Below are 17,959 nucleotides of genomic sequence, written 5' to 3' on the forward strand. Positions count from 1 at the left end.
GGACTGCCTGTAACATGATACAGTATGATCTGGAATTTCTCTTTTTTGTAAATTATGTCTTGTTAGATCTGAGATCAGTATGGCTTCCATCCTTAGGATCAGTGACTAGCCAGACAAGGAAATTTTGATCTGACTCCTGCTAGTGACTACTCTACAATGACATGCAGGCAGAACTAAGGTACTGGCAGAATAGCAGGGATGGGGCCAAGCTTGAAGGGGAAAAAATAGAAGAATCTGTACCCACAGCAGCACATCACCTTCCCTAGCCTGGAATGGAAAGGAATTTCATCATTCCTTCGCTGTGATGAAATATGTATAAAACCCACTGAAAGTACATCTTTCATCCTGCACTAGTTCCAGCTGACAAACTGTAACCAGCTGTTATTGCTATCAGTTACTCCACGCATGCTCAACCTCTAGCCCAAAAGCCAAATGAGGCCAGGGAGCCAACCCCCATGGGACCTCCATGGGTCCAGAAATTTCGCAGTGAGGGAGCAGTGGCCAGTAATATGGCCACCCTCCCCCTGTCAATCTCCAATCCCTGTGTGCCCAGTCAGAGCCAAGCTACGCTCCCAGGCCATGCCCCTCCCCCCCACTCTTAGACCGGGATGGGCCATATCCTCTTCATCCCCCACCTCCCCCTCGGGGCTAATCAAGTTACTTCACCTTCCCCCACCACCACCTACTGGGGCCAATTCAAGATACTTTCCTCTGCAGAACTGCACTGCAGCCAGTATGCCCCCTGCCCCCATCCAAGAAGCCAGCTAGTGCCCATCCCCGGCCCTGGACTGGGATCACCAGGTGGACCTGGCCTGTGAATAGACTGGACAGACACAGCTGATCTGGCTCACCAGGAAAAAGGTTGAGCACCACTCCATTAGCTCAAGTGGCAGAAATCTGAAAGTTACCACCGTGTTGATAAGCCAGGTGAGTGGCAATATATAATGCACTATGGAAAGTTTGGGAGTATTTTAAATATAGGAAAGTTCATACCAATATGCATTAAGATAAGGCTGTAGAGATAATCACACAAAAGTAAAAAATGGTAGTTACTAGAAGAGAAACAAATTTATGTTCATCAGAGAACATAATAAGGGATAGCTTGCTACTTCCCTCATTTATTCTGGGAATCAAATTTACATCACTAAATACGGATCTTCTATTTCAGGGGCGCTGTTATTATGCAAGGTGTAATGGGGGTCTTACTCTCATTCCTATATAGAGCAACACAGATGTGGCAGAGCATATGGCACCAACATAATTCACAACCTCCTAGAAGAAATTAACTACTTCCTTCTTAAACTGTCAATTCTTAAAATGGTTTTTAGGCAAAACTTGCTTTGAAACAATTAGGAATTTTACCTAAACAAATATCACTGGTCGGACCTTGATGGAAAATCTTCACATTAGCCTCAATGTGCAAACCATTAAAACTTTTACCCTGGCTCAAACTGTACTTGCCATATTTGATAATTATTGAAGATACTTGGGCTTTGTTCTCCACATCCTATTAGTTTGTTTAAATGTTCCAGAAGGAACATACATTAGACAGTGTCAACTAGGGAACAGACATAAGTTTGGCAGGAAGAGAATGGGGATTCCTGTGGGGAAAATTGGAGAAGAACAGAAACAGGAATGGACAGAGATGCAAAATAGCAGGAGCACCAGTAAAGATACGGTTAATTCAGTCAGGAAACAGGTAAGTAAACATCAAGCCAATAGGGATAAGGAATAAGTTTTACATTTTTTAAAAATTAAGATGTTTCGCAACATACTTTAGACTTCTCAATGAGTTTATGCATTTGGTTTTTAAGCATCTTAACACAGCAGCTCCTAGGAATCTTTAGATCAGATATTAGAACACAGAAATGATTCTTTTAACTTAATACACTTGTATCTAAAAATGTTATTATTTGATGAAATGGTAAAACATCTTTAAATTGAAACTTATTCAGCCATAACAATTTATTGCATATTTAACTTTGCATACAAAGGTGTGTCAAAAGCATGTTCTTGGCAATTTCTTCTGAAAAACATGCGTGCTTCTTATGATGGTGTTTAACAAGACAAACTGCTTTTGACAACTCTTGCCCTCAATACCATTAAAATATTTCATTTAGCAAAACTTCCTGAATGTGTAGACTATAATTTTCTTGCTTTGACATTTTTCATAATCACAACCATAAAGTTATTTAAAAAATATGTATTTTTCTACCTGTATCTAAAAAAGAGAAAGATTAGAACTAGATCTTTAAACCAACAAATAGTATTCCATTTGTACACAAATATATTAAATATTTATATGGTACAGGAAAAATGAAAAATAATTATCCAATATGAATGCATATTTGCTTCTTAGTACAACGTACCTAAAAAGTGACACATTTGAAAACTTCTAAAGTTTGAAAGCCTAATGATGGTTGTTTAATAAAGGGATATATTTTCGCAAAAGCAAGCACCACAATTTTAGCAATTAACTTAAATTTTAAAGGGAAAATACTTCTAGCACTTAATCAGCTTAAGTGTTGGGGGTTGTTTGCCTGTTTGTTTTGTGCTTTAATAAGTAAATACAAAACTGTTTTAGCCTTATATGCTGAGAGCAAATTTCAGCACAGTGTGTATTAGAAATATTTATAGGTTCTGTAACATATTATAGTTGTAGGGGAAAGCCTGTATGCATTTATACTATCATTCAGTTGTCCAGTTGTTGAACATTCATAACTAAAATTATGTAGCTGGAGGATGTGGGTGGTGAGAAGGAAGATTATGGGAAGAGGGAAAACAAATGGAGCAAGAGAAAAAAAAGTGGTGTTAAAGGGCATGAGAAGGGGAAGCAGCCATGTAGAGGAAACAGTGATGTGGGGGTGTATATAGACCAGGGGTGGCTGAAACATGGCCTGAGGGCCAGATCTGACCTGGCCCTCAATAGCTCACCAAACCTCCCTAACTGGCCCTCCAGCCAAAATAATTGCCCGACCCCAATATAGACAAAGAAGGCAGCAGCAGGCAAGCATTTTTTCCATCTTTTCTACTCAACAGATTAGTTTTGGATTACTATGGAAGCACATCATTGTCTTAAATCTGCCTCTGCAGGCCTGCAGAGAATAGGATATGGACACATATAACACTTAGCTTGGTTTAAATGTGTTTTAAACCTGCCTGTTAAACCAATTTAAAGCTCCCTGGAATGGTTCAAAAACAGACCTGGAAAATCGAGTACTTCCTTTTTTGTTTGTTTTTTTTAAATGGCTCACAGTGCACTCACTCGGTGTTATATGTGGACACTAAGCATTCCATGACATGAGTCTGTTTGGTTCACCAAGCATCCCATGAAGTGTCACTCTTCACCCACTCCACTGCTATAACTGGTTGCTTGAGTACACAGCTAGAACTCTACTGCCCCCCCCCTTTTGTCTCTGTTTGGCACTTTTAAGTCAATGTGCCCCCTTTTACCAATTTTAGTAAAAGCTTTTACTCAGTAAAAGCTACCTTTCGAACAACAAGCTGTGCCCTCACTCCCTACTTGATTGTAGCCCCCTTATATTCCCCAAACCCACAGGAACCCAAAAACATGGCTCCAAGCATCCCTTGAATTTGACTCTTGCTTATCCTTTCCCTGCTAAGCCGACATACTGTTTCATAGTTTCTAGGGTCGGAAGGGACCTGAGCAGATCATTTAGTCCAACCCCCTGCCATGGAAGGAAAGAGTACTGGGGTCAAACGACCCCAGCAAGATGTTCATCTAACCTCCTCTTAAACACCCCCAGGGTAGGAGCCTGCACCACTTCTCTTGGAAGCCGGTTCCAGACCCTAGCCGCCCTGACCGTGAAGTAGCGCCTCCTGATATCCAACCTAAACCTACCCTCTGCCAGCTTGTGACTGTTATTCCTGGTCACTCCTGGCAGTGCTCGGGGGAACAGTGACTCCCCCAATGCCTGCTGATCCCCCCTGACTAGTTTATAACAGGCCACAAGATCCCCCCTCAGCTTTCTCTTTTGGAGGCTGAACAGGTTCAGGTCCTGTAGCCTCTCCTCATAGGGCCTGCCCTGCTGTCCCCATATCATACGAGTGGCCCTCCTCTGGACCCTCTCCATGCTGTCGACATCCCTCTTGAAGTGTGGCGCCCAGAACTGGATGCAGTACTCCAGCTGCGGCCTGATCAGTGCCGCATAGAGGGGGAGAATCACCTCTCTGGACCTGCTCGAGATGCATCTGTGGATGCATGCCAAGGTGCGGTTGGCCTTCCTAACTGCCTCTCCACACTGCTGGCCCATGTTCATCTTGGAGTCAATAATGACCCCCAGATCCTTTTCCGCCTCTGTGCTGACAAGAGGGGAGTTCCCTAACCTGTAGGTATGGTGCTGATTGTACCTCCCCAGGTGCGTCACCTTGCACTTGTCTGTGTTGAAACCCATCCTATTCTCGTCTGCCCACCCTTGTAACCTGTCTAGGTCTGATTGTAGCCTGTTGCATCCTTCCAGTGTGCCCACATCCCCCCACATCTTAGTGTCATCAGTAAATTTGAATTACCCCCTCATCCAAATCACTGATGAAGATGATGAACAGTGTGGGCCCGAGGAACCCCACTGCCCACGTCCTTCCAGGTTGAGAAGGACCCGTCCACTACCACCCTCTGGGTGTGGCCCTCCAGCCAGTTGGCAACCCATTTGACTGTGTTGGTGTCTACACCACAGCCCCCCAGTTTCTCAATGAGAACGGGGTAAGAGACAGTGTCAAAAGCCTTCCGGAAGTCCAGGAAGACTATATCCACTGCTACTCCTGCATCTAATGATCTGGTGATCTGATCGTAAAAGGCCACCAGGTTGGTCTGACAGGACCTGCCACTGATGAACCCGTGTTGGTTGCCCCTAAGCAAGCAGTCCCCTGCTGGCCCCTCCTGGATTTGTGCCAGCATAATTTTCTCGAACAGCTTGCCTACGATCGAGGTAAGACTAACCGGCCTATAGTTTCCCGGGTCCTCCTTCCTGCCTTTTTTGAAGATGGGGACAACGTTGGCCCTCTTCCAGTCCTCCGGTACCTCACCAGAGCACCACGAGTGCTCGTAAAGTTGTGCCAGGGGACTTGCAATGACCTCGGCCAGTTCCTTTAGAACTCTAGGGTGGAGATCAGCCGGGCCGGCTAACTTGAATACGTCCAACCCCTCCAGAAGCTCCCTAACTAAATCCCTGCTAACCCATGGCCCAGGTGTGCCTCCCCCAGGGCCCGAGGGGCGTCCAGCAGGGAGGTGGCTGTTCTGGTCCCTACTTAGGAAGACGGAGGCAAAGAAATCGTTAAACAATTCTGTTTGTATTCTGTTGTCCTTCTCAGAATTGCAGTTCAGTCCATTTTCTCTACATTCATGTTTCTTGTCATAACTTTTGTCACTTTTGCCAATACACCTCAAAGTTCCACTCAGAACATCCATATCCACATTCCAGTCGCCACTTGACCACATATATTCTCCACTTCTTCATATCCCAAGTCGACTCCACGTACCCAGCTCAAGCATCTTCTACTCAGAGGGTCTACACAAGAGTCTGTGCATTTCCAATCAAGATATAACTACCACTGTTACTAAAAAAAAAAAAATCTATTTTAGCTAAGAAATGCAAGGTATAAGCCTAATGACATTCTTCATGACGTAATAAATTATGAGAAATTAAGAACAATGAGTTATGCCATTGTTTTTTCTCATGCCATTGTCTGCCAACTCCCGCAATGTGCACAAGCACACACATGTACACACAATATTAACATCAAGCAGAAGACTTTCAATTAAGCTTAAAAAAGGATATTATCTCTACAGAGACAAAATATCAATTACAGCTACAAAGGTAGGCAGAGGATTCTTCTATGTTAGAAGAATGGCTTTTATAGCAGGCATGTTCAACCTCCTGCCAGTGAGCCAAATACAGCCCACAGAACCATTGCATCTGGCCTACAGGGCTCCCTATACAGTGATGAATTTGGTGGTAGCCATTAATCTAGTCACCCTCCCCTTACCAAATTCCCAAGCCCTGCACTGCCAGTGACAGCCAGGCCATGTCCCCTCATCCGCATCTGAATCCATAGGGCCATTCTACACCCTTTTTGAGACTGTGGAAAGAACTCTTGCATCTCTGATCTGCTTGTTCTTTGAAGAGTTTTAAAAAAATGTAGATCACCTAAATTTTGCTCTTCAGTAATCCTGCTAACAATAACAACAGTAGCCTTATTACTAAGAATCACTTCCATTTTATGTTATTTCCACTTCTGGAAGAGACTTCAAGCAGGATTCTGCATGCCTCATGACACAGTGGGATCAAATTGTGACAAATGCTGAAATGTTGAAGAAACATCTTTTTGTTCTATTTCCATTAAATACTCTTCATTCTTACACTTCCCACACTTGCACATGCATACAAACATTGTTCATAATTGAAAATACTCATTATTCAGCAAACAAAGCTGAAATCTGTGGTATCTACAGCTGCACAACCTTATAATCCAGGATACTCTGAGGGAGGCAACTAAAGCAGTTCGGAGAGCCAAGCCACTATTTTAGAGTCTTTGCAGACACAGACAGGCATCAGTTTACACTCAGTTCATATGTCTGAGGTTATCTTTGCAACCAGAAGAGCCAGGAACTTCATTTTTTTTACAAAGAAAGCTGACCTCTGGAATGAGGGGTAATTCTGAAAGCTACTTTTGCTATTTCATGATCTCTGAATACACAAGAGACCTAGCTATGAGTTGCAGATGTTGATATTGAAAATATACATATTTTAGATATTGTTTACATCTAAAGGTAAGGATCCCCTTGCCAAAGAATAGCAGCAGCCTCTTACTTCCCCTATACTTGGCAGGAATACTTCCCTCAACCCTCACCACAGCAGGCACTGACAGATGCAAAAAAACCCCCAGTGCTTTACCAGAAGCAGCAGCACGTTAGCTCAACCCAACTCCACAGCATCTGTATAGACTGGGCACTTCAGCCAGGGTTTTTGACACTTATTTAACAACCAATTCAGTCAGCTATTAGATAAAAGCACAAAAAAACCCAGCTGAAGCACCAGGCTTTTTCTATAAAAATTCAGCACCCAGCTGAATCTACAGACATTGGGCAAGCCGGGTCCAAACATGATACCTCTTCTGCAGGCATGCATTGCACTCAGTGTGGGGGCATACCAAGCTTAAAGTGAGTTTATTGGGTTTTTTTCCATGTCTGTAAGCAGACAGCCAGACAACTTGAGACAGAAAAGAGGAATCTTTCTTCCTTTCTCTTGCTACCACGAGCTGGTGATGGGCAGGCAGTAGTTTCACAGTTATCAGACACCAGCCAGTTATAGGTTTGCAACTACAGATCCAGCATAAAGACAGCACAAGTGGCCTTGCCAGCAGAGCTTTCCTGCTTTGGTCTTTTACATCTCACTCCGGCCAATAATTTCAGTTCTACAGATGGTAGGTGTCTAGTAAAACTTTCCATTAATTAATATTAATGCATAAGGACCATAAACTGAAACTTGCTGCAAACAAATTTCTACGGCCTGCAGGCTGGATACAGCCCACAGATCCATGTTCTCTGGCCTGTGAGACTTCCATGAGTCCTGAAATCTGGTGGTGAGAGATCATGGCAGTGTTAACTGCTGCAGCTCCCTGCAAGCTCCCAGAACCATAGAAATTAATACTGTCACCACTCCCCTGATGCCAAATTTCTGCACCTGTGAGGAGCCCCGGTAGCTTAACTGAAGACGAGTACCAGGGGCAGAAGCCCCAAGTGCCACTTATGTTGTGGGGAGGGCGAAGACACAAAAATGTCCTTTGTGGCAGTGGCCGACCATGCCACTACCAATGGCGCAGTGACAGCTGGCATTACCCCATGTGTTGCAGCTGTCCCAGGCACAGAACTGCCGTCTCTGGTGATCCCCTCATGCTACCATCTGACCCACACCCCTAAGAAGATGCTGGTTCTTAGCTTTCCCTTGGTTTTTGACCATAGAAAAATAATAGAGCAATTCTTCCATTTCAAAGAACTCCTAAGGACCACAACATATAAGAATGTTCCTTTTGAAATGACTCAGCTTATCTTGTTGATCATGCCTACATACCGAACAGTGCTAATATTGAGCAGCCCCGTAGAAGAATATCATGACATCTCAGAATGCTACACCACTCCGGTTGCAAATCACTGTTTTAAACATTAAAATAACCTGAGGATGACAATGCACTCCTACGCAACCAGCACTGGAACTAGTTTAACTTATCTTACTAAATTACAAGTCAAACCAGCTTTTGCTACCAAGAGAATAAATACAGATTGCTGAAAAAGATGTTCCTTATTTATATGCCTGTATAATGTTTAAGTACAATTCTAAAACTGACAGTGTCCTTTTAATTCATTTGCAAATAGAATACAAATTAAATTCCCCCTCACATCTTCAAAATAGGCTCAAACAAAACTCCATTCCTAAACTGACTTTAGTTATATACTATTAAACAAGCGAAAAACCCACCTATGATAAAGTCAGATTCTATTAAACTTACGTTTCAGTCCATCTCCTTTGATAAACAGCAAACACTATTTCTCACACAGCCCAGTATACTGTCAAGAGCTAGTCTATTCAGACTCCTTTTATTTTTTCAGTCCTTACAAATCAGAAGCATTTGTCCTGTGATAAATGTTTAGCAGTATAAGTTTTAGACCAGGGGTAGGCAATGTTTTTTGGCCAGAGCGCCGAAACCCCCCAGAATGCCTACCTTGGAAGGTTCCAGAGTACTGGCATGCCAGAAAAACAAAATGAGGGCAGGGGGTACATGGCAGGATGCCCTGCTTGTGCCCCTTGCTCCGGCAATGCTCCCTGCTGTGCTGCCCTCACCGCTTCTTCAAACCAGCATTGGAACCCGGCATGGCAGGGCACAGCAGGGGGCACAGAAAGCTGCCTGCTCCGAGCTCCCTGCTGCCCTGTCACATTTGCCCTCTGTGCATGGGAGCAGTATGGGCAGCAGCACAGGGTTGTGCCCCTTGCTGCTGCCCCGCCTTCAGGGCAGCAAGGAACAAGCAGCTTTCTGCACCCCCCACTGTGCCCTGCCACACCAGGGTTCAACATTGCTTTGCAGATGGCAAAGGCAGCACAGCGGGGAGCACTGCTGGCATGTGCTGCCTCCCCAGAACCCAAACCTGGGTGTGGGAGGCAGCTGGGGCCAGAGCCCGGGGCAGACAGGAAGCAGATGTCTGCAGCTGGTTCAGGCTCCGGGTAGCTGCTGATAGCCATGGAGCCTGGGCGGCTTGCAGCAGGGCTTCCACGGGAGCAGCCCGGGCTCTGTGGCTATCAGCGGCTACCCAGAGCCAGGGCCAGCTGCAGTTGGCAGGCTACAAACAGCATCTGCCCTCTCATCCCAGCCCCAGCTGTCTCCCAGCCCTGGGCTCCAGGAAGGTAGCAGGTGCCAACACTGCACCCATTGGGGCAGGGCCAGGGGCAGGGAGGCAGCAGCTGTTTGTAGCCTCCCAGCTGCAGCTGGCCCCAGCTCTGGGTAGCTACTGATAGCCATGGAGCCTGGGCTGCTCCCAGCAGGGCTTGCAGCATCCCAGCTGCCTGCTGGGCATAGCCCGGGCTGCTGGTTGGCAGGAGCTACCCAGAGCTGGGGCTGGCTATAGCCAGGAGGCTGCAAACAGCTGCTGGCTCCCCGACCCCAATGCGTGCCGAGGAAAATGGCCTTGCATGCCATGCTCGGCATGTGTGCTGGGGGTTGCTGACCTGTTTTAGAAAACAGTAGGCCCTCATCTCTTTCTGAAATATAATTTGGGTTTTACATCAAGGTCTAAAGTAACCATTTGGGTTTTGCACCAAGACCTAAAGTAACCTTCACATTATTTATGCACCAAACTCTGTCGGTAAAATAGTGAAAATAGCAGCAGCTCCTCTAACCAGTGCACAAATCCACACTCCACAACAGGAAAAAACTCACAGCCGTGGACTCTACTCCAATATTTCTTGCATACCTCCTCAAATCCCAGCACCCTGGACACTGTTTGGGTCAATGGTTCAGGCTTGCAATCACCACAAACAGTGGGAAATTTCCCCTAAAGAGAGGCATGAATTACTAGTTTTCACCTTTGAGGTTCAACAACACTGAAACTTTTTTGTCAGTGTCCTCTTTGGTTTTACTGCTAAGAATGACTATGTATCCAGAGCTACTGGAAGCTTCAAGCAGCTCCAACCTGTTCACATCAAACCCTGCATGAATATTCAGGGATGAGTGACAAGGATGAAGCTTCAACTACAAATTGGAGGTTTTATCAATGGTTGCAATATTATACTTTTCTTTATTATGGAAACAACCTTCTCGAAGAAGACCCTAAAAATTAATCTCAAGTTGTGTCCAATTAAATTGGCTTTCAGTGTCTTTGGCTATCCTTATTGCATAACGGAGAAGGAAAAGGAAGAAAAAATTGTAATGGTCCACACAGCATAACACCATCTCAAGCTATGTTTCTTCTTATGTTATTCATCAAACCACTTTCTGTGAAAATGAGGAGTTAACTGGCTCAAATGAAGTTTACTTCAGAAGTTTACATATAAGCTCTCTTGTTTTTCATGTCAGATTTCACTAGAAGTTTACAGACAACAAGAGCAGATTTTCAGCATTAGCCTACAACATTATGTGAGTCAACAGCAAGGAAATAACACTGCTCTAAAGAAAGCTTTTGTCTGTTTTTTGGCAGTGGCAGATTATCTGATCCAAATTTTGACAAAAATATTTCCCACACATCCAGAGAAACCCTATGAAGCCACCCAAAGTTTCTCTTTAATTCTTAGATTCTCCCAAAAAACACTTTACTTGTCTGCCACTGATTAATACAGTGCTTCAGTTGAAATCCGTATTGAACTTTGGCCACTGTGGAAAGCAGTAACTTAATAAGGGGTTGGGTTTGTACTGCAGAATCATATTTTTGTTTTATTCATGGTCTTAAAACACGAGAGTCATACACAACCCTGGAATCCAGTTTAGATTCCTTCACTGAACTTTAAGAAACTTCACAAACAACAGCAATGAACACAGAAATGAACTGATCTCATACTACAGCAAAGACTGGAGGAACAAGTTGCAGGACATTTTCTGCTGTATACCCTTTGCCATAAAGTAAACTCCCAGGACCTAAAACTACACTGTTACATCCATGCATAGAGCTTGCAAAGTTTATCTGCTGTTCTGAAAATGAGATGACAGATCTTAATGTGAGATGAAAAAAGCTTTGAGAGTGTTGAAATATATGGGGGGGGAGGAGGAGGAGAAGGTTATATAATGAATAGATCACCTACATCAGGGTGTGGCAACCTGCGACTTGTAAAATCATCAGATCTGGCCTGCATTTGTGGAGCTTCAACAGCATTCGGTGGCAGGGATAAGCACTGCCCATAGGTATTCGTTCTGTGCCACAATGGGGATGACTGTCAGCAGCAGCAAGCCGGGTCCTAGTACCCACCCATTTGCCTCTGATCTGAGCTGGGTCATTCTGGCCTGCAGATGGAAAAGGATGCCTATTCCTGATTTACATGGTTTCAAAGCCATTTTACAGATTCTTAAGACTAGGAAAGGGAAAAAAAAGTGAAAATTTAGTATCGCTAGCAAGGTATCCATGCAGATCTAATTTACCTCTAAAATACTTTGACATCTTATTATAATGAAGAGCACCATAGAAAACCCAAAGATAATATAGACATACTTTTATGATTATCACAGGTTTTTACCCTTTGGTAGAAATTTAAGAGCCATTAAGATTTAAATTACCACTTTCAACTATCAGTAAGATTCTTGTAAAAATGATGGATGCTTGTTACAGTGCATAGTAAATAACAGCTCATATGGTTTGTACTCACCTGTAAACATTTTTGTAACAGCTTTACTCTGCTTGCGGGCAGAACAGAGGAGAAGCAACCATGGAGGGAAGAATTCATAGTGACCAGCTAGAAGTTCTGCTATAGTTCCAGATAAGCCTGCAGAATTCTGTTCACCTTCAGCAATGTTACAGCCTTCATCCACTGAATCTACAAGCAGAAAGAGGCTCTGCTGGGGAGGCTTTAACCCCAAAAGAGGGAGAAGAATGCACCTGTAAGAAACATTAAACAAAAAATTATTAGTCTAAACATATGTGGCAAAACACCTTGGTGCAATAGTTATTAACATCAGAGCTACAGCTGGTTTAAAGATATAGAACAATTTTTAAGCTGTCAGAGGAAAGATTTTTAGATACATACCACAGCACATACTAAAGTAGACATTTCCATTTAATAAAGATATTCAGAATAAGTAACGTACGATTGTACGGACTAAGGTTCTTTTTTTTTTAACTTATCGCATAACTCTAATATATAAAAATGTCTTTTACCAAGTCATATATTCTCTGCAAGGGATGTTAGGAGAATGTTAGAACTGAAATTAATTTTTTTCTCTGTGTGGAAGGAGACACCTTAGGAACAGAGGGGAGCATGAAGCTGACCCTTTGCTTTCACCTTAGGTGGAAACTAAGAGAGGGAACACTGCAGAGGACCAGAGCACCATGTTGCACTTTCAGACCCAGTGCTTGGTCTAGATTGGTGGCAGTGAAGCCAGGAGATGTACTCCTGGCCTTGAAGAGGGGCAGCTGGGGAGAGACTGCAGTGTTGCAGCAGAGGAGATGCCAAAGGACTCTCCCACTTATGTCGGTCTGTGACAAGCGGCAAACAAGGAATGCAAGCACTGGGCACAGGCTGTTGGAGAATCACCAGCCAATTCAGGTACCGGTAAACAGGACGTCAGAGCTACCAACCTGACTGCAGTGGGGACCTCATGCTGCAGAGGAACCAGGCCAGAGGCAACCTTGGGAGATGGGGGAGGTGCTGCCATGGTGTGGAAGCCACCAGGAGGTGGTTATTCTTTGTCAAGAGACTCGAAGTGATAAGGGAAGTAACCCAGAGCACATTGATGGACTTTGCAGACAACCTTGGTTTACAGGCAGGGGTTGAACTGATGAAAGCGTTTGACTTTTTTTGGGATTACTACTAATTTAGGCCAGGTTGACCTTTGAGTTTGGCTCTCTGTGGGACTTAAAAAGGGCAACTGGTTGGGGGCATTAACCCCTGTGATGGCCAGAGCCAGAAGGGTCAAACGGGCAGCTTTAACCAGAAAAATCTGCTTTTTGAGGTATCTCCAGAAGTGGCTGATGGAGCAGTTCCCTGTCTGTCTGGAAGATTTATATATAGCTTTTTGTATTAATCTCCAGACAACATGAACTTCAAAAAGCAGAACTGAAAATTATAGCTGCAGACATAGCTGATTTATGAAATTTTGCTTAGAATTAGTAAAAAACTAACAAATGTAATCACAAGATATAATTAACACAGTGGGTTGAACTTAGCTGGGGACATATTAATCTCAGACCCCAAAGTAATGTGGTGTGATTTGCTTATTGGGTAAACCCAAGCTTGGGCAGTGACTTATTGTAATGATTTCTAACACTTTTTAACCCCATAAGATAACAGCTATAAAGTAACGCTATGAATGGCTATATAACCAAAAAATTAGCATAAATAGGATACAAAAGAACACACACATCCAAGTAACCCTCAGGAAGGATGGAACAGAAGGGTCATTGCTGTTCCATACCCCCACAGATATCTCTTACTCCCTGAGAGAGCAAAGATCGGATCCTGACTGAGGTGCTTCCCCCAGTTCCGCCCTTCCGACAGCCCAGTTCAGAGACATCTGACTTTGCTGAATCAACCTGACGTGCATCTTCTAACCGAAGGACTATCGATAAGTTACTAACCAAGTGGGAACTCTTCATTAATTTCTTTATCTGTTTTATTATCACTGTCAATTTTAATCTATATTGTTATGTTGTCTGTTTATTACCTTAACTTTTTTACTTACCATCATATGTACAAACTATACCTTTTGTTGTCATAAGTAAAATTTATTTTTTTTTTATAAAACTTGTCATTGCTTTCCTTCTCAACATCACCTCCTCAATCCCGAACCAAAATAGCCCAGTGGCTAATAAAGTTGCAGTGCTCAGTCAGTCTGCAACTATATTATACTCACAGTGCCCAGCTGGCCTGTGACAAACCCCAAAGACAATGCATGCTCTGTTTAATTAATTTTGGTTTGTTCTGGGACTATTAAAAGGAACTGATTTCAGTCCATGTCGGCTCCCTGTCAGTGGACCCATAACAGAGGTGGGACCTTGGCTGAAACACTGGTTAAAAATCTGAGGCACCCCATGGAGGATTTTTATTATGCCCCACAGTAGGGCCTGACAGATTCCTGGCAATCCAGATAGGTCTGTTATATGCGGCCCAAGGGGGCATTGTACCCAGGATAAATACATCATATAATATCAAGGAAGTGGTAAGGGTGGGGTGTAGGGGAGGCAGAGACCCACAAACAGGCCCCAAAGTATCACCTGGCAGAACAAGCTCCCTAACAGAAGATCAAAGCTGCGGCAGGCAAGAGAATAACATCAGAGGATGACTGGGGGATACTGAGGCCCTTTCCACATCCTGTTGCCATTCACCAGAAAAACGCCAGGCTGGAGGGGACCTTGGCCTGTAGCACCTACCCCAACAGTCTATTTAAAGTTTACAAATACTAAACACTCACTATGAACACTACAGGCACTGTTTATCATCAACAGCAGTGAATGATGGCCTTAAACAAGATATCCCAAGGTATTAAAAAAATGCATGAGATTTCTAAGGTGACAGTGCTTATACTGTATGCAAATTAGATTTCTTTACTTTGTTTTATCCCACGAACTGTGTTTGTCATGCTGTCAGGAGTGAAAGTTAATTTACCACAACTTGGATTTTCAGGTAGTCCTTTTGGTGGTGAATCTCTTTAGGAATAGGTTGTATTGTTTTTTTTAATTCCTACTGACCTCTGAAGAGAGCTCATGTAATCCTGAACATGCAGTGATTCATATTTTCCACTGTCCCTGAGAATGCTGCCTCATCCTGTCAGTTATACACATTTCCCTAGAAAGTCTTCTCAATCAGCTCTTTACTGTTCAAAAATAATTTTCTTTTTACGTAGTTCTCTCTATGTGAAGTTAAATTATTTTCTAGGTACGTAAAGGCAATGGAAAAAAAGATAAAAATTCAAGCAATTGCATCAAATACAATATAAAATATGCAGGGTTGTCAAGTGGTTCCTATTGTAAGGTTTACCTTTGTTTTTAAACCAAGTAGGATCATAAAGTTTCATGCTGGGAGTAGGGATGAGAGACTTTACTTATTTTGACTCAAAATGTTATCTTTCTGAATCTTACCCAGTTCTAACTGCTTCAGAAAAACATGATAAATTACACTAAAAGATATTAAAATCAGCATCATAAGGTTAAATAAAGCATCATAGTAGGGAAAGGCATGCTGTAAAGAAGTCATTTAATAAGCTCCTTTAAAGTAGGCTAACAAAACACTTGCTAAATTCCTGTCGTCTCAAGTGATCTCAAACCTATGCTATAAACTCCTAAAACAACTGCTTATGCAGTATTAGTCTTTCCTGAAAAAAAGTTCCATTTTCAAAAATCAATTCTGCTTCTATGAAGAAGATATTGTGACTTTTCATGCTATCATTTAAAGCACCTTGTTTCAAGCCAATGAAGAAGCCTATTTAGAATAAGCATATTAACTGCATGAAGGTGGCCTGAAGATTCACATTCAGTTCAGCAATGAACTGAATGTGAACCCTATATATAATGTATTTAAAATATATAAGTGTTTCATAATGAAATTACAGCAACTGAAATGATCAGGCAGTGTATAGAGATGCAATTCTTACATTTTGGGAGCTCTTTATTTTTATCTCTATAATTCATAGATTGTTAGGGGCTGGAAGGGACCTTTGTAGATCATCAGGTCTAGTCTCCCTGCACTAGGTAGGAAAAGACACTTGAGGTCAAGTGATCCCAGCGAGGTGACTCTCCAGTCTCCTTTTGAAGATTTCCAGGGTAGATGACTGCATCACCACTCAAGGGAGTTTATTCCACGCTCTGGACACCCTGTGTGTGTGAAGGACTGTGAAGGAGTTTTTTCTGGAACTGAGCCTGAAATGGTCTTCCAGGAGTTTGTATCCATTGCTCCTGGTCTTCCCTAGGGGTGCCCTCGTGAACAGCTGTTCACTGTGTTCTTGATGGTCTCCCCTGATGTAGCGGTAAGCCACTACCAAGTCCCCTCTCAGTCTTCTCTTCTGTAGGCTGAAGAAGCCCAAGTCCCTCAGCCTCTCCTCGTATGGCTTGTCTTGCAAGTCTCTGTCTTGTCACATAGAAGTTTTGTGCAAATTCTACTCAATGTGAATTAACCTCGCTTCTTAAATTCGAATATATAATCCATTTAATTATATTTAATTATTCATAGAGATGACCCTTTGTAAATTCAATGTTTCTACCTTTTGTTAATGTGCCAAAGGGATCAGTTTGTTTACTAAGTCACCTGACAGGTTAAGGTTGATTTTCATTACTCATTAGGGCAGAAACAAAAATGTACATTACTGGAACTCTATTACTCAGGACATCTCTAGAGGTCATTATTACTGCATCTGACAACTTCTCTTAAAATAGTAAACTTTCGCAGCAGAAATCCTAATTTAAAAAGACAGGACATTGTGCCTTCTGTCCTGCTACTGGGGAAGGGGACAGGTGTGACTGGGCTCCCCTGGGGGCTAGGAAATCCACGAAGTACCCCCTATTGCTGGCTGCAGAGCTCACCTTTGAGGAAACTGTGTAGCTCTAAACAAAAAGAGAGATCATCTTTGTGCCCTCGTAATGCTATATTTTTGTAGTTCTACAAAGTGCTGAGGCACCCAATTTCTATTTCGGCAGCAATTATTTTGTTGCACAAATCAAATTCTATTCCTGTACCTCTTACTGCCAAAAGAAGGTATTAAGGGAATATATTTTTATTCGTGTAGAGATGCACCAAAGTTCTGGCTAGTCCAATTAAATCAGGATACACCCCACACATCTTTATACCCTTTTCTAGGCAACAACAACAAAAAGCAAAACAATACTTAAAAAAACAGGAAACAAAAATACTAAGCACAATGTTTTAAACTGTTGTATGACAGAGTAACTTGATTTACTATGTAACAAAGATGGAGACAGAAGTTTATTTTAGCAAAAACCATATGTTGAGTTTTTATAGTTGCTATTACTACTCCTTGCTATCTTAATTTTCTATAACAGTGCTTCTCAAAGTGGTGGTCCACGGACCAGCGCCAGTCCGCAAGCCACCGGAAAGAAACAAATATATTTTCAGAAGCATAACATTGATATGTCATAGTGCCATAGTTCGTACATTCCAACACTCCAGGTGTGCGAGCGTGAGGTGAGAAAAGAGAAAGAAACAGCTGGTCGTGTATTTGTGTAGCGCTGTTACATGCAGTTGCTGCCACCGGCTGAACCGGGTACCGGTCCCTGGCCCACTGGAAAAAATGTTGCCAGTCTGCCACATCAGATAGTTTGAGAAGCACTATTCTATAAGGTCTGCAGACCAAATTTGTTGGAGTTCCTAACTCCTGTATGGGACTGCAATTTTGCCTACATTGCTCAAGGCAGTCTTGGGGGGCTTAGAGAGAATGTATTAATACAATGTTCTCTTGTTCACTGGTTCATTTGCTGTTAAACACTAGAAAATTCTGACTTCACTGCTTCACTGTTTACAAGCTTCCAATATGTGCTAAGGTACGAGTATTTACCTACGTTGAACCATGAAGTGGTAGATGGGTAAATTCATTTTTATTTAGATAAGCTTCTATCGATGAAATAAGATGGTCAGGTATCGCACAGTGTAAACATTTTGGTTGATTTCTGGTATAAATTAACAGGATATAGGTAGCTGCCAGTAATTTTTCAAGCCCAAAAAATTATCTTCAAGATACAGTGATAAGTTTTCAGCCCAAATAAAAATCCCTATTGAAATGCCTATCATGTTTCTCAATATTA

The 17,959-nt window shown here is 42.7% G+C and overlaps 1 protein-coding gene across 5 annotated transcripts in view; it reads right to left on the reverse strand.

Moving 5' to 3' along the window:
• The window catches only part of ANKRD50 (ankyrin repeat domain 50), a 68,990-nt gene that overhangs the window by 22,633 nt on the left and 28,398 nt on the right, over positions 1–17,959 (reverse strand). For 4 of the 5 annotated variants that reach the window (XM_090036608.1, XM_090036606.1, XM_090036607.1 and 1 more), the window contains exon 3: positions 11,859–12,088. The exons of the other annotated variant lie outside the window; for it this stretch is intronic. In XM_090036608.1, coding sequence (XP_089892734.1) covers positions 11,859–12,088 — 230 coding nt within the window. The remainder of the gene's footprint in view (positions 1–11,858; positions 12,089–17,959) is intronic. 5 annotated transcript variants of the gene reach the window in all.

This window comes from Crocodylus siamensis, chromosome 2 (assembly GCF_052110815.1).
Source record: "Crocodylus siamensis isolate JL-2025a chromosome 2, ASM5211081v1, whole genome shotgun sequence".
Lineage (NCBI taxonomy): Eukaryota > Metazoa > Chordata > Crocodylia > Crocodylidae > Crocodylus > Crocodylus siamensis.